General features: G+C 37.8%; 1 protein-coding gene across 1 annotated transcript in view; it reads left to right on the top strand.

Annotated features, from left to right (window-relative positions):
• Positions 1-16,143: 16,143 nt before the first annotated feature.
• Positions 16,144-26,981, top strand: part of LOC128949966 (inositol polyphosphate 4-phosphatase type II-like) — a gene marked incomplete at its 5' end in the record, with an annotated part of 99,435 nt that continues 88,597 nt past the window's right edge. Inside the window, 3 exons of the mRNA XM_054294858.1 lie at positions 16,144-16,248; positions 17,860-17,932; positions 22,758-22,905. Of these exons, the coding sequence (XP_054150833.1) occupies positions 16,144-16,248; positions 17,860-17,932; positions 22,758-22,905 (326 nt within the window). The remainder of the gene's footprint in view (positions 16,249-17,859; positions 17,933-22,757; positions 22,906-26,981) is intronic.

The raw sequence follows: 26,981 nt of genomic DNA, 5'->3' as shown, positions 1-26,981 counted from the left end.
TACGGAGAATTTATGGCATGAGTTGTGCGATGTTCTGTGAATACAACATTATTTCACATATAAGCTCTTCCTTGTTGCATATATCTTTTTCCCTTTTAGTTGAGTTGTGGAAGGGGAAGCCTTTAAACATTAATTTTCCAGAACTACCATTATCCTGCCAGCACATGGGATGCTGTGCTATTGGGGATGCTATATCACCAGCTGTCCTCAGGCTGAGGAGGTTACCATATTTTCACATGTAAAGTTACTGTTCATATCATCCATCATGTGTTAAAATGGTTTTCTTTTACAAATAATGACTCCCTTTGTCAGGGAAGGAGGTTCTGCTCCATGTGGAAGGAGTGAAGCTGCTCTGTACTTGGCTGAATTATGATACCTACAACTTGTGGCCTGTGGCCTTATGATACATGAGGCCACCAACACATTTTTGGAAGCACAGACTATGTGGTTTATTAAACGGATAGAATCTCTCACTGTTTTTCAGAAGTCCCTCCTCAAGATGTTGCATTATCTGTAGTGACCCATTTCAAGTTATGTAAATTTAGATTTGTCTACGGCAAAATGTATCTGTTCCTTTCACTTTATTTAGAGAGAAATCAACTCTGTCATCTAATTTAGATTACATAAAATCCTTGCTGTGGAAATGTGCACGTGCTTTTTTCAACCCCTATTCTTGCGGTATGATGGAGAAAACACAGAAATTTTCAGAAGCACGAGCTTTCTTTAGTTCCTGAAGGAACCTTGGGCCAAGAAAAAAGTGCCTGTTTCCATCTTACATCAGCTTGTCTGATAACAGATCCTATCTTTCCCAGAAAACAATGTCATGCTGAATTTCCAAATAAGAAGATGCAATATAAAAAGGAAGAAAGAATCTGTAAGTAATTTCTAGAAATAGAAGTGTGGTGGTCAAATTTCAGACCTAAGCAGCTTTGCCAACAATATTGTTCCTAATAGATCCTTTTATTTGCAGAAAAAGCATCACTGAAACAGTTCCCCAAAAAAAGGCCACTTTTCAGGTTCTGAAAAAACTCTTATTTTGTTTTTTCTAAGCAGTGAAAATATTGAAATATATTTGGCTCTCTGAGCCTTAGCATCTTTCTGCATTAATTCTGAAAGAGGCAAAATGATTGCTTAAAAACATACACCTAATGTCTTTATTCACACCTTGTGCTTCGTAAGAATCAGAGTTTAATTACTTATCTCAGGCAGCTGTGACTATGAACTTTCCTGAGCCTGCTTATCAGTCTGAAAGTAGGGAGCTCATTTCTTACCTGGTTTTAAGTAACATCTCTGCAAGAGCTTGATCATGCTTGCAGAAGAGGATTACCATGTCTTGCAGATTGCAGTTGTGCTTTAAAAAAAGTAGAATTGACGCTGTAGAGGAGGGAAAGGGTTTATCTTTGTGTGGCAGTCAGGCACAATGACGCACACTCTGGTGAGGAAAGCTGCTCTTCCTGTGAAATGGTTTGGAGAGCAAAATCACGTGTGTTTAATGGGGATGTAGCCATGAATACAGTATCACTGATGGGAAAATGAACTTCTCTTCACACAAACCTGTGTCTGGTACAGGAGAGAGAAGGTGCTGTGTGAAAACTGCTTTTTACCTTCGCTTGTAGGCACAAAGTTTCTTTTGGGTTGCTGCATAGTGAAATAGTCCCACAGAGATACTTGTTCCCAGTGATACCTCCTCCTTCCTTTAAAACAGAAACTAATTTAGATTGTGGGACAGATGACACATTTGTCTGGAAACTTCTTCCAAAGCCAGCAGTGAATTTATTTGATAAATAAATAAATAAAACTCCTTTCAGTTTCTCATCTCAGAAGACAGGGAGCAAAGGGCAGAGCACTAGCAAAAACTATTTAAAGATAGCTGATCAGGAGGTTATGGGTTTTAGTGTTTGTGTACTTAAGAATTTAATTCTTGCTATGCAGGTTTAACTGTTTTAACCCAAGAAAAAATGCTTTCTCAAATGAAAAAAAAAAATGTACATTTTTTCTTTTTAGATAGCTTTAGAAATGTTTATATTTGGGTAGTTGGGAGTGTTTATATTTGGATAGCTGGCAACATTTATTTTCCCAGGATCTTCTGGAGGCTCTTTAGAGAAAATTCCTTGCTCCCCTCGAGCGCGGATTGTTAGAAATGTGGACGGAGCATGTGGGAGCCCTGGACAGAGCAGTAATTCTCATGAATTCTCATGCTGCAGTTCCACAGGCTGGAAGGGACATTCACTATGGAAGTGCAGCTATAATCTTGCTAGAACAGACTTTTGTGAATAAATAGATCCTGTCTATGAAGGCAAAAAAACCCAGAGCTTGTAGGAAGCCCCGAATATTTTCCTACTCCCTCTCATCTGTCTAAAATACACCTTCTGCCACAGTAAATCTGATGAGCAATTTTACCCCTAATTCTGTAAAGGAGAAGTGAAATCCTATCCATTAGGTAATGCTAGCACCAGACCTCAGCCTCAGCTGTTTTTTAAACATTATCACAAACTGTCAGGAGAAGAAAAGAAAAATCCTTCTTGGCAAATATAATTTTCTTTGCTTTTGTGGATGTTTGTGCGAGAGTCCTTCAGCTTCTATGTGTTAGAGAAAAGTTTGGTGTGTGCAGAAATTTCCCTTAGTTCTCCTAAAAAAAAAGCGTTTGCCAGCTGGAACAATGCAAACAGGATGAAATAAAGTAGACTCTCAGTACATGCCTCTGTGCTTTTCTAATAACATGAAGTTTTTTGGGTGAACAAAGACTTAATACATCAGAAACAAATGGTGTGAAGGAAAAAAAAAGGTAAATTAGTTGTTCAAAGTGTGACATAGGACTGGAGCAGATGATGTGATTTGGGGAATGCAGAGCTTATGGTATGACAGTGTACTGGAAAAGATTGGCTTATTATCCTAACAAAATGAAGTACAAGAGGGCATATGATTCCTTTCTCATTGATTCATCAGGAGACCAGTATGAGGAACAGAAAAGAATTACTTATCTAAGACACCATGTTGGCAGAAGAGCAAAGGAGTATAAACTTGCCATGAATAATGATGGGCTGTAGATTAGGAAAGGACTCTGAGCTATCATTGCAATCCTGTGTTTTGAATGACCTTCCAGTCAGAAGAGAGGCAGAGGAAATAGGAAATTAAAATAATTTCAATGTGTAGTTAGAAAGTGTTCACTTTAGAATCTAAAAATTTATGTTAAAAAGTTACCATAAAACATGGAGTGGGGGATAAAATCTTCACTGTTTTTTGGGGGTGATCTTAAAACCACTGTTTGCTTCTATATTTGGTTAGTTTGGTACCTCACATGAAAATAACTCTTTCAAAATATTGAACTCAAGGCCCCCAGCTGGAAATGCACTTAGGTCTTCTTGGCAGAGGGATAATACAAGCTCCTCAAGGGAACTTTGGAGGTTCATGGACTGCTCCAGCAAGTTAAATTCTGAGTTCTTCATTTCAGCTTCTGCCATGAGTCAGAAGACAGGGGTATTTTGTGTGGAGTCTTGAAGGGTCTGGACTTGTTTAAGGCAGCAAGACTTTTTTTCTGTGTTTAATATGTGAATAATCTTTTGTCACTTGAGTAGATGTTGCAATCTGGTAAGGAACTGGAACACTTGGATATACCTCTAAAAAATGAATAAAATCAATCTTGTTTCTTGTAACTGGTTCGTCAGTGGAAATGGCATCATGCTTAATCTATACTAAGATTTCTTACTGCAGCTTCTATGGTAATAGATGCAAATTATGAAACGTGGACTTTAGCATATTCAAAAAAGGCTGTTTATTCAGTAAATCAAAATATAGGATTTCAGTTTATTTTGTCAGATATTCACAGTCAAATTTTAAATTTTGCTGAAGTTTTTAGGCAGAAGATCATGTTCTGGAAATTTTGTTATGCCATTGAGCTCATCTGATCACTCCAGTAATACTTGCTTTAATTCATGTTGTCTGCCATACACTGAAGCGAGGTGGAGCTGACCTGAGTGTTCATCAGACAACTGTAGGAGCTTTTTACCAGCTTGGGCTTGCATCCTCTCAAGTTTCCTATTTCCTTCATCGCACTAGAGTGAGTATTTTTTGGGATATAATTTGTCAGAACATCTGGATTTCTTTGGCTGCCATTAGCTGCTGCCTTGTTTGGACTGTGGAGTCTGTCTCGGGGATTTTTGAATAGTGCCATTGCAGTGACTGGGCTGAGGTGTTTGGATCTGGGAACACAGGTCCCCATTGCCTGCTCCATGTAAATGAAGAGCCAGAAGAGCTTAGGAATGCTCCAGCTGTAGCTTGCTGACAGAAGCCAGAATTTGCTTTTTGTGAATTTTATTTCACAGTGGAAGAAAGCTGGAAAGAGGAGGCACCACAAGCACTTTGAAGGGTATTTTTACTCTTCAAATTTTGCAGATTGTTCCCAGCATAAAACAGACTTCAACAGGTTCATTCCTGGGAATTATTATGGGGAGGAGGCAAGGCTAACTGGCTGATTGTAACAGCTACAGACTTAAATGTGATTTTCTGCTCTATTTCATTAAAATTATAACTGACCAAATGCTTAGAATATTCAGTACCTATTAAGACTTTAGAAGGCTACTTTGCATCATTGGGCTTTGTTCAAAAAAGCCTGAAAAATGGCAGAAAAAGCCTGTGGCTCATTAGCTTGCTACCAGTGGTCATGGATTGCAAAAATTCAACTGCTTAAAAAAACCCCAGTGGGTCTGTGCCAGTCAGCACTCATCACTGTGGGGCACTGGGATGCCTGAGTGTCCCTGTCACAGTTATACACGTTTTTCTTTGTCACTTTTTATCTGTGGCATAACCTTACGTGACAAAGCTTTCTCTGCAGAAAAAATGCTGTTTCAAATTGGTTAAAAAAATTGAATCCAGTCTCACGCTGTGTGCTGTGTTAAGAAGGTAAATAAACTCTTCCTTCCTTCCATTTTTTTCGTTGCATACACTAAAAACATATTAAAATTATTTAGATTTATGTTAAACTCAGTCTTTGCTTGGGGGATCTCGTGATTCTTCTCTCGTGCCATATCAGTTGCTATACAGCAAGTGATAGGGGCATACATATTTTCCCTACTATCTGTAGTAGGAAATATATATATATATATATATATATACACACACAGGCACATATATATATATATATATATATATATATATATATATATATATAAATATTTTGTAAGTTTAAACTACTTAATATATAATAAAAATCATGCAGTTATTATGCAATGTATTATGCAATGTTGCAGTAATTTGATAAATCTTATATTCCCTTTATTAGTTTTCATCTTTAATGAAGTTTTAACATTTATTAGTTTCGCTGCCTATCAGGTTTTCCATTGGAACTGTAGAATCCCGCAATACCACGTGCATGTCCATTTTGAAAAGATTTTCTCTTTTGTTTTATATGGACTGTAGGAAAAACTGATTGGTTTTGTGGCAGAACCCCATAACAGTTTTGGCATTTTAGGCTCACCCAGCACAAACACACGAAGCTGCAATTTGTTTGACTGGGAAATTCCAGGGAGTCATAACTCCTGGACTCTGATGTGTTTGGCATTGAAAACTAACTCTACTCTTGTGCATCTTTCACTTGCACGAACCTTCATCACACTGCCCTTTTCCCAGTGGGTTCACAGGCCTCCACTGTGGTGTAAAAAGGTAACTGTGTTGTTCTACACACAAAATTACAGGAATGGATGCCAAAACCTTTGCTGCATTTAGTCCAGGTCACAAGCTGTGTTTCTTGTGTGCCTTTGTGATCTCTTTGTGTCACAAAGGTAAAGCAGTAGTGGTGCTATTCCCTGCAGGCATGGGCTTACCCCGGTTGTGAATGACCTCCCCACTCAGAGGTTTGCATTTTGCACAGGAAAACCTAGAGAGAGTAATGGGAAAACTGAAATTCTAACAGAGTAGTGGAGGTTTGGGAATAAAATCTGACTTTCTGTTTGCTTTTAGATTTTATAGTTGTTCTGGATGGGGCCAGAGGGGAAAAGTTGATTTATGACGTGGTTTTAAAAAGTGTGGCAGTTTGTTTAATCAAGAAATGCGCTGGGAGGATATTTGACCTGTCAAATCCTCTGTATTTATCTCCCATTTTTTCTCTTCCATTTTGTGGACTGGGACTAAAACTGACTCGTTTCTTATGTTTTATAAGTTTTTATGAGCTGACCTGATGTTTATAATGAGGCCTGTGTGAACACCCCATAATGATACCCCAGTAATTGCAGCATTCAGAGAGTTTGTTCGGGAACTCAACCAACAGACAGCCTGATAGTGTTCAGCCTGTACCACCCATGTATGTATTTACATACACATATGTGGCTTCTCTTTTGATAAATGTCAAATAGTAAAACTGCTTCCGAAATTGCAGATATTTGCACACACTTGGATCAAGGCACTAGATTTAATTTCAAACAAAATATACTTTGGGAAGAAGAGAGGTACGGTCTAATGTACAGTCTAATTTAAAGGGGTTAAAACCCAATGAAAACAAATAAACATAGCTGAACCAAAAAGTATTGCAAAATGCAGCAGAAGTTTTTTCTGTATTTTAAGTCCATTTGAAATTCAGGAATATGCTTTTATTATATGGAAGACTCTAGGTTAGTCAGGTGTTGACATCCCTTTCTGCTCCTGTGTTGGGTCAGAAAAGCTGAAATATGTTCTCCTGAATTGATATTTTATCCAGCAAAAGAAGGAATTAATATTCTTTGATTCTAAATTAATGTTGAATTTCCTTGATTTCAGTATGTGTAAAAGAAACATTAGCTTTCTCTTGCTGTGAAATACAACGTAGTCTCATATAAAAACGCATACACTGTTAAAAATATGAACTGCTGTTGGGTTACAAATACGTAAGTAAATTATGAAAAGGAGTGTTAATTCTTGCATTATTAGTTTATTTCTCTTGAATAAATAGCCATAATAATAATTAGAAAATATAAATACCTCAGTTGTTGGGCCAGATGTCACTTCTTTGAGGCTGGCACATAGAGCAGCTTTTTAGCATCTTAAAATGACACAGCATTTTTGGTTTGGTGTTGATACTCCATCTTTCTTTTAAGAAACAGATTGCTCTAAGTTATTTCCTCAGCTTCAAAAGGGAAAGATGGGTATCACCAACAAGAAAATGCCAGTAATTTCATTTTCATTCAGGGCGTGAAGCATTTAAAGGTTAATTTTAGATAAAAATATCATGATTGAACATTTTATACTAGCTTTCTGTAGATTTCCAAATGCTTTGGAGTTGCTAATGTATTAGTGTGGAAAATCGAAATGTAAAATTGCATCCATATGAGGACTCCCACAGATTTCTAAAGTATGCTGTCCCTTAATAAATTAATTATAGCATTTTTTTTACTATCTCCAGGCTTTTGTGGAAAAATCAAAGTTCTCACTGTAGGAAATCAAGGGATAAGAGCTGGCTGAGAAAAGCTGTGGTTCTGCTTTGTCAAGTCTTTGTGGTAGCCTTTATATTGGTGCTTTATAACAACATGTATTTAGAATAAAACAGACAATTAAATTATCTTTACATTAAAGGAGTGTTTCTTTTTGTGCACTAAGTTGCAGCTAGAATAGAAGAATTGAGGGTCACTTTTGAGGGCATGGGAAAAAAAATGAGTCTTTTGCAGAGAGATTTACAGAAGGAGTTTGATTATTTCTTGCCTTTTTTTCCCCTCCCTTCTCTCAGGTCCACACCAGTGTCCTACCTGACCACAAGGAACCAAGAGCAGATGTTGGGGTAAGAAATCATTTTCAGTAATTGATTTTTTTTTTTTTCCATCTCATTGGAAGGCACTAACACTCAGTGCTCAACAGGAGCTGAAAAGCTTTTTTAATAGCGAAAGTTTTTGGTGGAATGAATAAAATAATCAAGGCAGGAGTGGCAGTCTCATGGATTGATGTCATCCCATTCACATCTTTTTGAAAACCTCTTTCAACTGAAGCTATCCTGAGACCAGCATAACCCTGTAAAGTCCTTGCTAATATCAAGCAAGCAGTCTGGATGGGAAGTCATTTTCTGAGAGGGCTAAAACCTCATGGATAATATGGGCCCCTGGTGGGAGTGGGAAAGGTTGGTCCTGCTCGAGCTGAGTAGAAGAACAAAGCTCACCTGGTGCAGGTGTCAGATCTGTCTGCAAATATGGAAAATGCCTGGAGGCTTCAATTTTTTAGCCTAAGGGTTTGACTTTTCTGCCTTACAAGGGCTTCCTTGGCATGGTTTTCAAGACTTCAGCTAGTGTTTGAAAAACCTGTAGCTTGGCAGCAAGTTCAATCTTAGTGAAATAATCAGTGTGTTTTAGCTTTCCATATAGCTATTATAGAGACTTTTCTCTTTGGCTAGTTGAGATTATTCATCAAACTACTCAAGGCGAGTGTCTTTAGATTTGTGTCTGGAACACTAGCAAAATTCCGAAGGAGCATTACTCTGCGATTAGGATTACAGAACAAATTTTGTTCTAAAGCCTACTTTTCAAGCCTTTCCAAGTCATGTGGGCAAAGTTAAATTGGTTTGTAGACTGCCAGTTCAGGCCCCAGGGTGGACTATTGGTATCTGAATCAGTATAGAAAAAGTATTCTCCAGTTTGATATTAGACCCCTTGAACATTAGCATAACTCTCTTAATTTGGGTCATGGGATCATTTGAAATTTTATTTGATTTTGCACATAGCTCTGTGCTGTCAAGCAAAGAATTTCTTTTTTTCTAAATAAGCATATGAATATGAAACAGAGAACTAAGTAGAACATTTTAAGCCGATAAAATAATTCACCTTTAATTTTATGACACAGAAGAAGTAGATCTGATGCTCAGACATGTTTAGTGGGTACAATGACCAAAGCTCTTTGGCTTTATGAGAGAGCAGTGTAGTTGTCTCTTGGCCCTGGTCACTTGAGGATTCTGACTTAGGATTCTTAAATATATTTATGGTTCTATTTTGCTGCAGAAAGAAGCCCCAGGTGACCAAACCTTATATCAGTTTCATTCCAAATAGCCCTCTTCCCCTTTCCAAGCGGTCAGGTTTCAAATACAAACACTCAAATGTCATGAAATGCCAGAATAAAGGCTGCTGTGGAGAGACAGTGCTGTGGAATGCGTTCTTGCAGCATGGAGAAGGATATGCTCTTGGAAGAAGATGAATAATCTGGGCTAAGTGTGTGTGACCACAGAGTTTTAGTGTGGAAACACTCTCACACTGACTCATCCAAAGGAAGACAGAACCACCTGTGTGTTCACTCCAGCAAGGCTGTGCATCACCATGTGTTGCACCTGGATGTCTTTTTTTGTAGAAGTGCCTTTAATTTTGGCATTGAAAACTAACTGTGCTCTTTGCTTGTGTGGCTGTGTTATTTTTCTTCCTTTCTTCCTGTTCATCGCTTCCCAAATTCAATGTTTTTCCAGCCTGCCCTAGACACTTGTGTCCTTGTTCCATTGCTGCTTACATGCTGCTTAGGAAATCTAAGGCTGTGCCATTTATGGGAACAAGCCTTACCTCATGACTCAGTTTATTGAACTGCAGACATGCAGTTTGCAGTTTACTAACTGCACTGTGGGTGCTTGCCCAATTTCAGAGTTGGTGTTTGAACTGTACGTTGTGTATGGAAGAAAACTTATCTTAGTGTAAAGCTTTATTGTTTGCATTCAAGCACACAACATCCTGCTGGCTTTCCTGAAAGAAAGCAGGCTGAAGGTTTGTTTTTTTTTTTACCAGAGAAGTAACTCTTCTCAGCAGTGACAAATTCTTTTCTGTTTTCCTTGAAGAGAACATTGCTCTCTGTAGGCAGCCTCTGTTCACTCAGAGCAACTTGATTCTTCTTTCATTTGTATAGCCAAGAATGTATATAATTTAGCCTGGAATTCTAATTTGCCATTCCAACAGTAAACTTAGTGTTATGTAAGAAAAACCAAACTTTGTGCCCTTCTTATTTTTTTTTGCTAAAAATTAAACATAATGTCATGATCTTCTTACAATTTATTTAGAGCAAGTGATGTTGTGTTGTACATTTGAAAGATAAATTGGTAGAAGATGGCTGTTAGTTTCTTGCCCATTGTTCCCAAGGCAAGAATACTACTGCTGGCCAAATTGACAAAATGGGATCTCAGCAGGATATGAGCAGAGGTTAAAAAATAGCCCAAGTGCAAGAGAAGATTTAACCCTTTTTCCTCTTTGTACTTTGTTATGCGTGAAGAGTGATTTTTATAGAAGAAAAAGATACAGTGGTGTAGCCTAATTTAACTTTAGGCATTCTAGTTACATTACCACATTTCTCTGCAATTTTAATGCAGTAAATAAGTTCACCTTACAATGGAAATAGAGGAAAACACTACTTAAAACATTGCCAAGAACTAGAGAAATAAAACATTTCTATTAATAAACTTGTGCTGAACTCAATTTAAGAATGCCTTCCTAGCACATACATTCATATTTTGAATACGTGGATGGTAGTGCCAATGGCTTGAGGAAAAACCATAACAAGAACAACTTTGGTATAACACTGAAAACTTAGCACTTCTTGTAATCCAGAAATTAGAAAAATAGGAAGGAACAGATGCAAAATGCAAATACTGGTACTGAATGAAAATCTTCCTGTGGCTGTACATCTTACAACCTGTTATTTTGTCAGGTTGTTAGACTGTTCTTAATGGAAATGAGAAAGGTTCCTGCCCATAAAACCAAAGTTTTTAACAGTTTACTGATAATCATGCTGCACAAAAAAAATTCTAGAGGATTAAGTATCAAACTGTTATATTGAAATGCAATATTTTTCTTTGTAGCAAAGGAAGATTTTCAAGTGTGTGAGCAAAAGAAATAACAAAAATGAATGAATATGTTATCTTTTCTTTCTGCTTTGATTTGTAGCGAAGCTTCCTGGGCTGTGCAACTTTTAGAGTGGGTGATCTGGTAAAGTCAAAGGAGCAGCAGTTGACCCTCACCCTCAGGTAAGTGTTGTAAATCAGGGTTTTTCTAAGTACTAACCTTTGGCATTTCTCATCCAAAGAATGGCAGCAGAGATAGGGAAGGGTCTGCAGCACGAGTCGAACAAGGAATGGCTGAGGGAGCTGGCATGTTCATCCTGCAGAAAAGGAGGCTCAGCCAGACCCTGTCACCCTCCACAGTTAACTGAAAGGCCATGTTGAGAAATGCAGGTTGGTCTCTTCTCCCAAGAGGTAGCAAGTGAGCTTCCCATGTGCCAGATTAGAAAAGGTCATTTTATACCATGATAACCTATGGAAGAATTGTAGAGAACTTGGCATAGGGAATATTCATTCAAAGTTTCCTTTAGAAAGGAGCATAAAATTGTCAGTTTTGTTTGGTGTGTGTGGTTTAAAGAATTAGCAGTGTACAGGTTTTTTTAGGCACGTTTAAAGAAGGTGGTCCTAATTATTGAAGGTGTCTCCCACATGAAAATGCTTGTGGTCTCCTGAACTCGTTGTATGCAGCTACACTGAGACTGCAGGGGGTGTGATACAGAACTCTAATAAGTGACAGGGTACAGACCTAGGTTGATGAACTCCAGCTTAGTGATTGTAAGAATCTGTTCTTACAGGAATTCAAGTTGTCTTCAGCTCTTTGGGATAAATTTGGTTTCCCTAACTGACATATTGAAAATTTGATCTGGAAGATTGTCTCCAACAGGTGGCACAGTAATTGACAGAACGGAAAGCTTCGGTTTCAGAGTAAATATTTTGTATCTCAGCCATCCAATTTGTAAGCAAAAAGTTAAGATGGAAAACTCATAAGAAATAGATGAAAAAATTGGTTTTCATTAATATTTTTAGTCTTGGTTGCCCTCTTTGTTCAGCTAACACTAAAATACAAATGTACCAATGAAATTTAATTTGCAGACACATTAAATGGTAGGGTTTAGTCAGTTGGATATTTTTTAAGAAAAACATCCTAACCTTTCAAAAGTGGGTTTGTTTTCTGGTTATGACTATTGGGCAGCAGAATGTCAGTAGAAATGATCCACATTTCTTTGATGGCAATTTAACCAGAGCAGTCTACTTATTTAAGCTTGCTTTCCTCTAATTACCCTGCAATATTAGTACCTCTCAGGAGGATAGAGGATATATCAAGGGACTTGTCAGAGCAATAAATTCTATTTAATTCTTGTTGATATTCTTTGGATAGGAGTTTATCAGGGCATGCCTGTGATTGAGATACTCCTTTGTTAGATTTAAAGTAGAGATTTAAGGACCCAGAAATAGCTCTGTGGTGTGCCCTGTAAAGATTGGTGTAATTATAGAATCTGCTTAATTTTTAACTGAGTTTTCTTTTTCTTTTCCTTTTTTTTAGTTATGTTTTTCCTTTATCTTTCTGAGGTAAAATGGAACAATATAAAAGTGTTTTCAAAGGAGCATTCTTGTGTTTTTCTGTTATTTTGTGGAGAGCTGGCTTGTGTCTACAAATTCTTACTGCTGACACACAGTGCTCTACTTCCCTTTTTTTCTACCATTGTGCCCTAATAGTGATTAGGGACACAAGTTACAAAACCTCTGCAAAAGAAGTTTTTATTTTGATTGTCCTTTCTTCTCCATAAAGGTGTCCTAAACTGGTGGCTGAGTGTTTCTGGTAGATCTATGCAGTAATCATCAAAACACAAAAAGATTGATTTGCAGAATTACTTCAGTGTACACAACAGGTGTTGGGAGAGGAATTTAGTTATTAGAGATTTGGGATTGCAGTTTTCAATATGGAATTTATAAGAAGAGAGAGGTTTTCTATAGACTTGCATGTTTCATTTTGCAGTGATAACGCAATGTCACTTGCTTCCAGCTTTCTCATACAGTTGTGATGATGAATGGCAAAAAATGGGCTGTTGAATGCAACAGAAGTATTTTTCAGTAGGAGAATGTTTCTTAATATTGAGTGTATGATACAGTGTGTCTGATGAAAAAAATAAAATCACACTTTTTTTTTTCCTTTCTAAATAAGAGCTAGGTATACTGGTTGCTAATTTAGCAATAAAAGCTGATTTTTTTTATTTTTTTTTTTTTAGAAGATTGGAGGCAAATGCCTGCTGTTCTCAGTCCATCTTGTTCACTTACTTTTCCATCACTAGCTTGTTACCTTTTTTCTCCCTGGATGCCTTGGTCAGCATTTTATGGCCAGAAGGAGTAAGGTGGGCACAGATTCCTGCTGCTCGTGGTGTTACTGGCTATCTCCTTCCCTCACATTTGGGGGAACTAATACTGACCTGGGGATCCTTAAGGACCTGGGATAGTAGAGAAATCTGTTTCAAATGCAGGTGCTCTGCTGACAGGTATCAGATGAGTGCTGATCCTTGTCCCAGGGTGCCAAAAAATATCAGCAATTTTCCATCTCCATAAGCCAGGTGGGTTTTGTCCCGTGTATGGGCTTCTTATGTTGATGCTGAGTTTATTCTCTTGGCCAGATTCCCCATCCCAACTCGCCCTAAGCAGGTTGTCAAGGTGCAGTCCTTTGTTTTGTGGGGATGTGTCTCCTCACTCATGACTGAAAGCAATTTGGTGCAGGGACCGTCTTCACTGCACCGTGTGAGTGCAGAGTGCCCTTCTCAGCTTTATTAAACTACAGCAAATAAGCTGATCTCATTCTAATGCATTGTGAAGTATCCTAAAACCAATTGATTCCTTATCTGGTGCTGTGTTGAACAGTGTGTCTGTGTGAGACTTTTTACATCTCTACAAGCAAAGGACATGAGGTGTATACATAATGTGTGTGTGTGCTCAATACTGTTAGTGCAAAGTAAAATTATGCAGGGTTTTATCCTACTAAGGTATGATCACTAAGCTTTTGTTTTTTTCCCACTCCGTCACTTCTGTTTCTCTTTTTAAATTTTCTTTCAAATGAAATTTTAATCTCATGGTATTGCTGGAAAGTTTGAAATGCGTGTTTTCAAGTAGCTGAAGACTCTCAAGCACTGCTGGTGTTTTAAAATCAGTCTGACAGTTTTACCCTGGGCATTTACAGAGCTCTTTGTTGATTTGTATGCCCGTAGCATTCAAAAGAAACTTTGGGTTTGGGATTTGTTGATTTTGTTGTTGTTGCCTTTTTCGTTAAAATGTGTCTTCGTATTTCTGTGTGGGAAGATAAGAACTGGAGAAAGGAGTGCAACTACAGTGCAACAAGTCCCACTGTTTAGTTTTATTGTGTTGCATTACCTTCTCTTACAGGTAACACCTGTAACAGATTGTAGTATTAAATATGTATTAGACCAGAACAGGAGTGATTTTGAGAAGAAAATAATAATAAAAAAATATATAAAAGTGGAATTATATCAATCACTGTTTTTAAACCCATACAAAATACATATTGCTCCTTGTGCAGGCAAACAGTGCAATGCTCGCTATCATACTGAGGCCAAGCTTTTAATAATAGCACCAAGGGAAATATTGAGGATTCTAAAGAACAGGAGACAAGGATGAGAAAGTGTAGTTAGCATTTCCATTTTACTGGAGCAACAGGCCCTGTTGGTTTGGATCAGTTCATTTGCTTGGCACTTTGATCGGAACACCTTAAGCTCCTGAAAAATTGTCAGTCTCATAACCACACACTTTGGCTTCTAAAGATATGTGATTTGCTGACATCTGCTGTATTCCCTTTCTGCTGGGGATGCTGCAGTGCATTTGTTGACAGAGCCTAGTTTGGGTGCTGGTTTGACACAAGAAGGAGCAGTCAAGCCACACGGCTGTAGCAACTCCAGGGAAAGTTCTTCATTCAGAAGGCCCTTTCAATATTATTATGTATTTCTGCTCATAATTTGGACACTGAACCCTTACTGCTTTTCTTCTGGATACTTCTTAAATTAATACAGGCTTCTTCAATTGCAAAAATATCTGGAACTGGTTCATTTTTAATAGTCTCTTTATTGTCAGTAATTAATTTGGCTTAGAGCAGATGAAGTTTTACACATGTAAAATATGAAGAATTATGTTTATTTTGCAAGGTTTTATAGAAGACCAGATTTGTGTAGTTGCAAGATGAGTGTATTCTACTGAGTGCATAGTAAAGCCTAATGGTTTTCAAGGAAGATAATTATTTAATTTGAAAGCTTGGGGGTAACTATTTTTTGAGACTTTACTGTACGAGCTGAACTTGTTTAATGGGTCCCTTCCAACTCAGCATATTCAATAATTCTGTGGTTTAATGATTTTATGACATTGAAGTTTTCTATGTATTCTTTTTTCTTGATTCATCACTCTTCATTTCCACTGCTCAGAAAAGACACAGTATTGCCCCACACGTATTTGTTTTGATTCTCCTTCCTCGCTGTGTTTTTGTAATTGTGCTGAACTTATTCTCGTCATTTCCTTTTTGCCTATTTTTGCTTGGTGCCTTTTGTTACCCTTTCCTCATTATTATGAAACTATCAGTTACTCTTCTTTCCTTCCTTTAAAAAAAAAAAAATCTAGCTGTTCAGAAGAAGTCAGGGAGATAAACTTGGTGCTGTGCTGCCAGTGAAAGCTGAAAAAGCATTTGGTATCTTTCAGGAGTTTAAATCCTTGTTTCTTCCTAAAGGAAGTCAGCAATGCTCTTCCCTCGGTGATGTACATCTAAATTATTTGTTTTTGATTAATTGAAAGTAAACTATTTATGGGGATGATAATGAAGGAATTCACCTGTAACTATACTACCATTCCCATATAGTTCAAGAAATGGGATGGATTCTGAATAATTTCTCTGTGGAGGGATTACAAAGGGAAACGTGATATTCAGATTAGCTTCACTGTTTTGGTTTTGCAGGGATTCTGTTAATACACTCTATCCTTTCTTTGCAGATTGTTAGGAAACAAAGCCATGTACTCTGCATTGGGATTGCAGATCCTAAGTGGAATATTGGTGCAGTGTTACAGCCCTTTATCCAATGGTCCACAAAGAGGATAAGGTCTAGAATGAGAACCTGGCAGTGTTCATGGATTCATGCACCATTCATAGCACTTACCTGTCCTCAGTGTTGTGATGAGAGCTTTCATTGTCCTGAAGAAGTTGCCTCATTGTTGTTAACATTTGGTTTGTGATGGTAAATAGCCAGCTCAGTAGCGGTGGCTGCACTTTACAGAATGGAGAGGGCACTAAATATTTACTGATGTTATTCTAATTGAAAGGATTTGATGCTGCAAGTGACCCGGTGTCATGGGTTGGTTTTTTTCCCTGGACATCTGATGGTGGAAAGACAGTTGGTACCATTGAAGTCAATCTTATGAAGATGGGAGAGCTGGATGAGGGGGAAACAGACCACATCACAGCAGATGCTCAGGATCAAAAGGTAGAAACTCAGTTTATTGCACAAAGTTAATTAGAATGATCTGTTGTACCAGATGTCTAAAATACTAATTACCAAATTGGGTTAAGAACTTAAAACAAAATTTGTGGCGCAAGTGCTGTGTAAACTTATCTCCCTCATCCAAAAAAACCAAATTCATGAAGATGTACAGAGTAATATCCTAACCTGAGTTTCCTAGGCCCTCTCCTTCTTGAAGAAAAAAATAGCTTATTTTTATCTCAACTGAATATATTTGATCACTTCTGATAAAAACTGTCCAGAGAGATGCCATAAATACAGCTTCTTTTTTCCTTGGACAGCTGGTCTGGTTTCTGCCCTTGAAGTCCTGTTTATGTTGATTTTTATGTGCAATCTGTGCCCACAATACTGAAAAGCTGGAAGAATGACAGACAGGCAAAGCAAAGAAGAGGTAAATTCCCTTGCAAAGGGGCAGGTTCATCTGCATTAAATGGGAGCACACAATTTTTGCAGCCCGAATACAACAGTTCACTGCTTAACACTGTGGTGTATCCTGTTCTTCCTGAATAAAAGGAAATATTGCTACAGGGAATGCAGGATTTTTTTGTTTGGAAGTTACATATAAAACTATTTTTTGAGCAGAGGACATTATTTTCAGTATCTTTTCTGCATAGCAAAATCAGTCTGAGGGTAAATTTCACACTTTTTTTTCACTGCTTATCTCAGAGAACTTCAATGCCTTAGATGAGTGTGACCAGTTCCAAAAAAGCAACAAATGCTGTGAAATCTTCCTGACTTTGACCCGTAAAACTTGCACAATATAGGCAACATGAGCTGTTTTTTTCAGCCTTCTCTTTTATTTGGCTTTTCTTCCACTGCAGAATGTGGAATGAGACTCCTTGCAGTTATTGGAGATGTAGTTACTGAGCTCTGTTGGGCCTGGGGGACACAGAAGGCTTTAATAGCAGCTTTCTAGGGGTTTCTAATACTTGTAAAGAGAGACCAGACTCATGACCAATGTATGGTCTTTAAAGGAGTCCTTGGTTTGTACAAATCAGTGGCAACACAGTCTTGGATTATATGTTGATAGTGAGGATGCAATTGTGAGAATGGTGAGTCATTGAATTAATAAAAAATAAATAAGTTTTGAACTGGTGAATCACAAAATCTGAGCACATTTTAAGGACTTTTTTGTGCTTCCTGCTTTTCCCTTGTTTAAAAATTAATGAAGGGTTTTCTTGCACTGTGCATGTGAAAACTGCTTTGTCTAAAGAAACCTCTTCGAAAGTATGGAACTTGTCAAAAATGGTTTTAAACTAAAGTGCCTTATTTTTATAGTAAAACGTATTAAGCTAAACTATTACTATCTCCCAACATTTCTGCCATAATACTGGTAGGAAACATTTCTGTTTTGTTATGGAACAGCTGATCATATTTTTTTCATTTTCTTGGCTATAATTCTGATTGTGTTTCAGTATCTTGGAACAGAAATATAAAGAAAAATGTAAATTCTAAGTAAGACTTTGGAAGTTTGTATTATTATCACTCATGGTTTTCAGCCTACCTTTTATAAACTGCCATGGATTTATCTCAGACCCCCTGAATGTGTCACATCTGTATTGTATTTTTTTGCAGTGTGCATTGGTTCGTGAGTGTACAGCCACTGAGGGCATAAGTGGGAAGGACAACCTGCCTTCCTTAAATGCAGGTAAGAATTCCAATATCTGTAAGAGACAGCTCTTGCAACTCCACCTCTGGTCCTGTAGAAATCACACAGATTCGTGGCAGAGCTCATCAATGTCTCTTCAAATGCTGCACAGATGTTCAAGTTCAATATTTTAGTGTTTTATACATGTTTGGCATTATCATTTCACGGAGAAGTTTGAATAAGTGTGTGTCAATTGCGCTTTCTGAAGCAGTGCTGAAATCTCCATCTCCTGCATCTTTACTGTTCAGTGATTTTCAGTGACTAAAAATCACTGTCAGTGACTTCCATGGGCATGGAATTACCATCATTAGTTTCTGTTGTGTCATTGCACGGCATTCTGTAAAATAATTCTGCATTATTTGTAAGTGAATACCCAGGACAATCAATCTCTCTCATTCATAACTGGTGAAGTGGCAGTTTCAGATTGATCTGGAAACTGTCTGTCCTAGAATGAAGGGAGCTGTTGGCAAGGCATTCTCAATTCTAGGCCAGCTTGGGCTTGAGTGCATGGTGTTAAACTAGATCTGTTTTTCTTTCATTATCTGAGGAGTATTACATGCTGATGTGCTGTGCCATAAAACCTTTATTAGCCCGAGTTTATGAATCTCCATTACTCGGCAATAACAATGTCACAAATAAGTTATATGGGTCATCTAAAACCACAGCACTGTCAAGAATTCTGTGTTTGCTACATACCGTTGAGGAGGAATGTTACCAAACTTTTACAACTTTTTAAAATCTTTCTTGAAACTTTTTAATCTGATTTCTCTGATAGGGCAGACTTTCTGAATCTGCTTTGCAGTCTGAAGGAAGCCCTAAAAACTGCCAAAAATTAAGTTCTTCCATATGTGTGTGAATATTGCATTTTTTTTCTGTGAGTTGTTGAGATTAGATCAGAATCAGAAAAAATATGTTCTAGAGAAATACCATTTATTTTCATCAATTCAAAGTGAGAAAGATGTTAATTGAGAATTTCTGAATGTGCCGGAGCTACATCCGGCTCCAGAAATTCCTGAACTGGAAATAGCTGGAGGCATGGAGGGTATCCTGTGTCTCCAGGTGTGTATTTATGGCTTTTCTTGGGCACAAGATACAGAGGCCAGGTGAAGGATTTCATCTAGCCCAGTGCAGTTCTTTGGTTGTGATTCTGTATGTCATCCAGATTAGTGAGACTTGAAGAAATGACATTTCTGCCAGAGAACGATGCTGATTCACAACAGATTGTTTTCTGTTTGTTGCCTCCCTTGTATAGGTCTGATTGGGGTTTTTTGTTGACTTCTTTTGTATAGGAAAATGCTGTAGGTTGTGAATATGTTTTGTTGGAACTTCCAAGGTAGATGTCAGTTTTAGGAATATTGAAGTCTCGATCAATTTGTCAAGAATATTTCCATGTGATTCTACAGTGTATCTAGGCAGCGTTTTCACATTTGTTATTGTCATATACAAACACAATATAAAACCAAAGCCCACCCAACACTACTCGGGTTTATAAAGTTATAAAGTCAAACACACCTTGAAGAGCTTTTTTTTTTTTTTTTTTTTTTGTCATTTTTTGGGTTGTCAGGCTTTTTTTAAAGAATTGAGGGGAAAGAGGTGCATATGCAAGAAATGACAGCATGCAGGCTATTGGGAAGAGTTTGCACTCACAGGAAGTTTTTCTCAGATAAATAATTAGTCTTCAGTCTGTTTCCTGTATTTGTGACTTTCTCTTCTCGTGCAGCATCACCTCCACTTTCCTGCTGACATGCTGTGCTCATACAGAACTGCCCCCAGAACAGTATGTTTTCCATATACATTCATATTTAGTTCACGTGTATGCTGCTGTAAAGCTTTCTGGTATTTTCTTGTTGTTTATCAGGCCTTCAAAATGATGAAACTGAAAAAAAAAGCTGCCTCTGTGAATCCTTAAGCTTGTAGGCATAGAAGCATGCTGGCATTCTTGTGAAATTTAAATCCTAGGATAGGGAACTCTCAGCCCTCCAGTGAGTTATGAGATGCTTGTTGAGCGAGTGGGAATAAGCAGTGTGTTTCAGAGCCTTATCACTATTGCTTCTATACCTCCAGAGACTGAATTTACGTCTCAAAATTCAGTTACTTATTTATAATGCTGGAGAGTTTGCCAGTTGTTTACATGTAAACAAATTGCATTCTAAATTAAAAAAGAAAGATAAGAAAAGTAATTGAAATTAAGCAAAATTAGGAAAGCTTTAATTATTATTCCTGAGGTAATACACATCATATTCCTATGCTACAAAGAAAGATATAAATAGGAACACTGTTAGCAAATTAATATATGGCAAAGATATGCTTTGATCTGTGTTCAATAGGGAATGAAAATAAAACCAGAGTATTCAATCTTTTATTATTTTTATTGTACTCTCAGGGGAAGCAATGTGAAGGATATTGCATGGAATAAAAAGCACAGAGGTTCTTCATATTAAAAATGACAATGTCCAAAAATATTCATGGGTAAATATATGGCATTGGCTTTCAGGCTTGATGCTGTGAGAAAAGCTTTTAAAACAGAGTTTTCTCTTTTTTAACCACTGCAGTTCATGTGGATTTTGGGTTTTCTTCAATGCTTCTCATGATCACTGTCTGAGTACAGCAAGGATTATCTTTATGAAACTTCCACTCATTTTAATCACTACTTTTTATGAAAACCAATTCTAGTCTCACCCTTCTTATTGTACATGCCCTCTAGAATTTGGTTCTAGACAACTTGTTACAGGTAGAAATTAATTATTGTTGCAGTTGGAGGGGAAGATACTTCTGAGATTTTTATGGAGTTGCATGCCTTCAGTAGTTCTGTTTATAAGGAAAAAACATCAAGTACTTATGCAGCTTTTATTGGCCTTAAATCTTAAGCTTTAGCAATACTGCATATTGGGATTATTTGGGAAAAATGCCCAGGCTTTTTTTGACTTTGTAAATGAAATTTTCTTCTTAAACCCATGGATTTGACCATTTAAAAAACTTACAACACACTTGAGATTATCCCCATCTGAAAATTCAGACCTGAATCAAAGACCTGAAGATGAAGCCAGTACCTGGAGAGGAGTTTAATAATTCTAGCCACAATAAAAGTCACAACTTTGAATCCATATTTTTAGTGTTCTTTGTCCCTTGGTGCAGTTGTGATGGGTTTTCTGGGCTTTGCTTTACTTTGTGATGGTGGCAACATTGGGGAGATGGGAGGAAAGAGATTTTTCAGATACATATTTGCATTAGGTTCTCACAGATTAATGTGCATTTTTCAGTGTAGTCGATTCTGAGTGTGAATTTAAGGGCTGCTCTTGGAAAAAATCCCTTGATAAACTCCTTAGGAAGTAGATATAAAAAGGTAAAATAAAGAATCTTTTGTGTCAGGGGCATCATCATTTAAAATGTCCAGGTAATATGCTGATCGGGGGGCACAACAGAAAAAACAGTACCAACTCAAAATTATCATCTGGTTTGGCAGTTTTCTGTTTAAGGCCAGACTTGAATTAGCCCTTGAATTAGCCCTTAGTTTCCTGAGGTTTGAACATTGAGATATTTTGGGTATTGATAGTAAAGAAAAATTGCTCTTTTTAATATGTCAGAGAAATTAAGCATCTCTTTCGCTTATTTCACAATACTGAGTGAAAATTTAGTTTTTGAAAGTAAAATCACTAAGAACTAAAGGCAAAATTACTCTAAAAAGGCTCATAAAATGACAATAAAATGGCAAGAAGTGCTTATAATGTACTGTAATTAAGAAATAGTTGGCTTCTGATTGTAAAGGCGTAAATTATAACATCTGTATTGTCTCACCCTTCCCAAGAGATTGAAAATAGAATAAAAGTTTTTTAAGACTCGGTTGCTCCATCTCTGGATCAGAAAAGGGCATAATCCAACAACAGTTTTTCATCCAAGATTGCTGATGAAAGACATCTCAGTGGAGTGATGGGAATATAGAGCAGTGCGACCACTTAAACATTGCTCCTTTCTTCGGGTTGCAAGCAGTGGGTTTATTATCAGTGTATTTAAATCTCTGGTCTTCTTTTAGGCCTTTCCTAAAGGATATTTGTTAAAAATCCTGATTGCTTAGATAGACAAGGCAGTTTGGGTACCTTTTATTTTTAATTCTCTATAAATCAGACTACATAAACATTAATGGTGTCTGTGAAATGTCTGTTAGTAGCTGTCACTGTTAGTAGCTGTCACTCATTCCAAGTCAAGTGATGTTCTTATGTCACATTGCAATAGTGATCTGAAAACTGTGTGTGTAACATATCGACAGGGCTGTTATATTTATTTCTATGTAGTGGCAGTGTCTTGACCCCATCAAAGTTCCAGGTAACTCTAATATGTTCAAGTTTCCTTTAATGCAGAAGCACACCTCCAATTTGCATTAATGATTTGTGTGTGCATGTCCAGGGGAAGATGCAGCTGAACCCTGAGTCCTGTGCAATTTATTGGAATTGTGAGTGGTGCTGGCAAGCTGTGGTGGTGGCTGTACTGAGTTCATTGTTCATTTGTGCTCTCTGGTTTTCCTAACTCCAGCTGAAATGCAAGAAAAGAGAGTCTGATTGACATTCTCACTACTTTGAAGACCTAAATTCAAAAGTTAGCTACTCTGCTGGTAAAATGCGATTTATTGATGTACTAGTAATACTTTGCCCTCCACATGCTGGTATAAAAATGAAATAGATATTAAATGTTTTTAGTGGAATTTTAATGATACTAAAATTAATTTTGTAAGCTAGGGGGAAATAATATAATAATTATGCAGGTTATTGTCATAAATGTTTGGACTCATATAAGCACATGAAAGCAATGATATTATTTTTGCTCTTTGCAGTGTTGAGAAACCCTGTTTGTAAGTTGTATAGATTCCCTACTTCTGACAACAAGTGGATGCGGATCCGGGAGCAGATGGCTGAGACCACCCTCTCCTTCCACGTTCCTAAAGAACTAATAAATCTGCACATAAAGGAGGACATGAGAAGGTAAGGAAGAGGCAGCAATATAAATTATATTTTTCTGACTTTGAATCATGCAGACGAGGAGCTAAAATATATTTATTTGTAGTATGAAATGGGCACTTTTATAGCTGCTAAGAATTTACAGCTGTAACTGAACAGAATTGATTGCTCAATAGGACTCCAGTGACCTCATAAGTTCTGAGCAATGAACTGTGCTAAAGTGCAGTCATGGCTTTAAACCTGTTAGCACCACCGTTTGATTAACAATTTAAATATTCTGGAACATTAGCATTTTATAAAGGATCAGAAAATGACAGGGGGCTGAGCAACATTGTGCTGTGTTTGGCTATGTGTCTGGGTAGAGTTAATAACATAGAGAAACATTATGCCATGAAAAATGACAAGTTTATAGTGAATAAAGGAGCAATGAGGATAAAATGGACATTCCTTTAGCTAATCTAAATTAGTTGGCATAAGAAAAGGATTCCAAAGTAATGTTTGTTTGAAACCCTAACGTTTGGCCTCATAACCCAGAGAGATATCTGAGAATCATAACAATGTGTATGGCCTGGAGAAAAAGGAGAATAGAGAACACAGGTGTCCCAAAAGCCTTTGAATGTCCAATTTGCCATTGCAGTGATTAAAATGGAGCCTGTCCTTGAACCCTTGTAAGCTGTGCTGATAAAATTTGGGGAAACATCTTTTTAAGTAACCCAGGGCTACCCTGAAGACAGTGCCTCCTTCTTCTTCCAGCGATAATGGATGATGTAGAAGATATTGCCTCCTTCCTCATGCAAGTTACTTAACACATAGATGGGCAGCTGGTCTCATGTGTAAGAGTGATGCTGGGACCCAGTGCTGCATTCCAAAGCCATCCTGTGCGCTTTGAGGCAATTCCTTCCTGTTGTGTCACATCCCAAAACAACCTGTTGTGGCTGTTTGTTCTGCAGTATCAAGCTTCTTTTCCTTTTTTTATTTACCCCATCTGTTGCTTCCCTGTGATGTTTATATGCCAATAGAACAGCATGTGGGAGGCTGGAATCTTGATTTTAATAAAGTCACTGGACTGATACATCCTTATGCATGGTGATGATGGGTTATAAAATTCCTATGAATTGTTATAATAGTTTATTTTATTCATTTAGTACTGTGTTTAGGCATTTATGGCCTCATCTTGTTTGAGAATACTTATGGGCAAGGTTTTTGCAGTAAGCAATAAAAATAGATTATACTGAGTCTCACAGTTCATGCACTTCCCATATTTTCATTTGCCTCATGGGTAAGTGCCTTTTAAATGTTAGAGGATTACTTGAACCACTTTTACTACTTCTGCATTATTCTCTCCAAAGGCATAATACAAGTAATAGCCCTTGTTGTTGTATCATATTATAGAATTCACCTCCCTGGACAAACTCCTAGGAAGAATTCACCATGGTGGGGTTTTCTCTTCACCAAAATAAAGATTTGAAAAAGAAACAGAAGTAACAGTGGCACAAAGATTGAGATAAGTGCCTCTGATTTTCCTGACTGCCGGTGTGGTTGAGCTGTTCAAGCCTAGTTGAAAGTGTGGGTGTGAAAGAAAGAGACCAAGTGATTGATGCAGTCTGGAGGAGGAGATAAGACTAACCAAAATGAGCAACACTATGTAGAATACCAGCAGATGGTGGGAACAGGAGCATCTGTGTCATCTACCATCATATAAGAGTGTGGGTTGGAGCTTCTGCTTTGTCTGGCCTTTCTTTTTCAAGAAAAGCAATTGTGGAGATGTGTGTTCTTGTGGAGTCCTTACACTTGTAGTCTAGTAGAACGTGTGAGGAGGATGCTGCTATATTCGGTGTGGGCTCAAGTATTCTTCTCTGTGTCTTTTCCCCTCTGTTAGTATAAAAGGATAAATATTTCTGTCTCAGAAGCCACTTATCATACTCAGCCTGTTTCATTTTTTTTATTGTGGCTTCAATATAGTCAGGCCTGAAGCAATTATCTATAAAAATGTGCCAGTAAGTGTTAATGCTATTCAGTATTCATTAAAAATTGTAGTTTAAATTCCCTTTTCTCGCCATCTTGAGATTGATTGTCTCTTGATAAAACTTCAGTGTTCATTGTTAACCAAACCCTTTCATTTATTGACATGATGCTTTGAAATTTGTAACTTCTAACAGTATTTGACTTTATTTTAACTTTAAGGGAAAGAATTTAAAGCAGGAATGGAAGCAAAATGATCTTAAAGTAGGAAGGGAGAAACAAGTTAAATTTAGCTTATAATTGTCTACACTTTTGTATAATAAAAAGTGTAGTGGATAGAAATTTAAAAGGAACTTAAAGTTTTCATCTCTTAGGAACCATATAAAATCGTATCATGGCTTTGCAAATCCCAGTCTATTCTCCTCACATGCATAGGAAAAGAGGCTTTAAAATAATTTTAAATGTATTTGTTGCCATTTTTGGGGTGGGTAGTTTGCTCATGGGGTTCTGGTGGGGTTTCTTTTGTCTCTTTTTTCTGCTTTGTTTTCTCTTTTTCTGTTTCTAAACAACTGTTCAGGGCATGCAAAGGTAAGCACAACTCACATTGAAGTTTTTAGTTGCCTGTCGGGTCAGGCTCACCAAAACTTGAAATAATTTTGGGAAATTCTGTAAGGAGACAAAAATTGCAACTGTTTTCAAGAGAGTCTAAAATGAGATTATTAGTAGAGAAAGAAAAACATGCCTTTTTTTTTTTCTTTTTTTTCTTTTTTTTTTCTTATTGACTCCTCCGTAATAATTATTTGCCTGGTTTGGAAACAACAGAGTGAAAAAGCTATGAGTATTTTATTTCTGGAGGGAATGTTATATTGTTTGTCTGGAGTTTATTGCCTATATATCACAGAAGCATATCTTGTAGCAAAGAAAAATGAGAGTAATTTTATCTGATTCTGTTCTTTAAAAAAAAAAAAAAATTGAAGTGGTTATCCATACATTTTAAAGTGAACTTTGTTAGGAAGAATAATTCCTGTGCTCCTTTCCTTAGAAGCTTCTAAACTTCCATTATGTATGAATGATTGAGTCATATCCCAAAGCTATAGTTTATATTTACTCCAAAGCTGCTGTTTGATAAATATTCAGAATTTTTAAGCTGTTACAATATTACAGAAGTTTTGCAAATATAATCTGCAGAAATGTCCCCTCTTGTTTTGAATCCTGCTAAGCTCTTTGCTTCTGATGTGTTGTAGTGTGTTTTTAAGTTTCTTGTTTTGTTCCCCCATTTTAGGTATTATTCTCCCCCTGTTCTTTGTAAGATGGTTCTTCCCCCTCCAGTTTTCCCGCCACAGAGTCTTTGGCAGTTATGTTACCACGGTTACCCCTGCCCCCCTTATTTGTCAATCTCCCAAGTTACATAACTGCTCCTCCCTTATCCCACCATGTAAGTAAAGTTTTCCTCCTCCCTGGGCCCAGTCAATCACCCCCCACTCCTCCCTGCTTTCGAGAACATTCTTCTCTCTGGGGGTCATAGTTGGCTGGCGTCCCAGGGCCCCTCCTTTGTTCTATGTTTATTGGATAAGTTCTTGTGTCAGTTTTCTTATGTACCTCCCCACATGTTCCCCTATTGGTTAGCTGGGCTTCCCCTCCCGTCTCCACCCCTTCCCTGTAAAACTCTGTCTCCCCCCGTGTTCGGGGCCATTTTGCTGTGGGTTTTTCCACTTGTTGGTTTGCCCTGTGCTGCCTGTGGGCTCTTCAATAAACCGACGTTTTACCCCCAGCAAGTGGTCGCCTCCTCTCTCGTCTCGTCCAGCGCGAACCCAAGTCCGCAGTCCAGCCCAGCCCGAGGCCAGGACGCCAAGGGGGGCTGGCCTCAGATGCGCAGGGGCGTCGGCCGCTTTACCCCTTCAGCTAGCCGGACTTAGGGCCGTGTACGCCCTCGCGCAGTTTGCCGTCCAACGTGGGGGCCGACGAAGTGGACTTTTGACCACGGACTGGACCCTGCGGAGTTGGGATTTACTTACCCTCTGGACGCCAGACTACCCCGGGTAGTAGCAGGCTTCGTTTTAGAAGCAGCGCTCCCCGGCGGAAGGGAGTCGGGACTCCTCGCACCCTCAGAGGACGACTCCCCGAGACGAGTGACCTTC

Source organism: Melozone crissalis, unplaced genomic scaffold, assembly GCF_028551555.1.
Source record: "Melozone crissalis strain CALT ecotype California unplaced genomic scaffold, PUWL_Pcris_2 ptg000357l_1, whole genome shotgun sequence".
Classification (NCBI taxonomy): domain Eukaryota; kingdom Metazoa; phylum Chordata; class Aves; order Passeriformes; family Passerellidae; genus Melozone; species Melozone crissalis.
The sequence above is the reverse complement of the archived record's forward strand: the minus strand, read 5'-3'. Positions and strand labels throughout refer to the sequence as shown.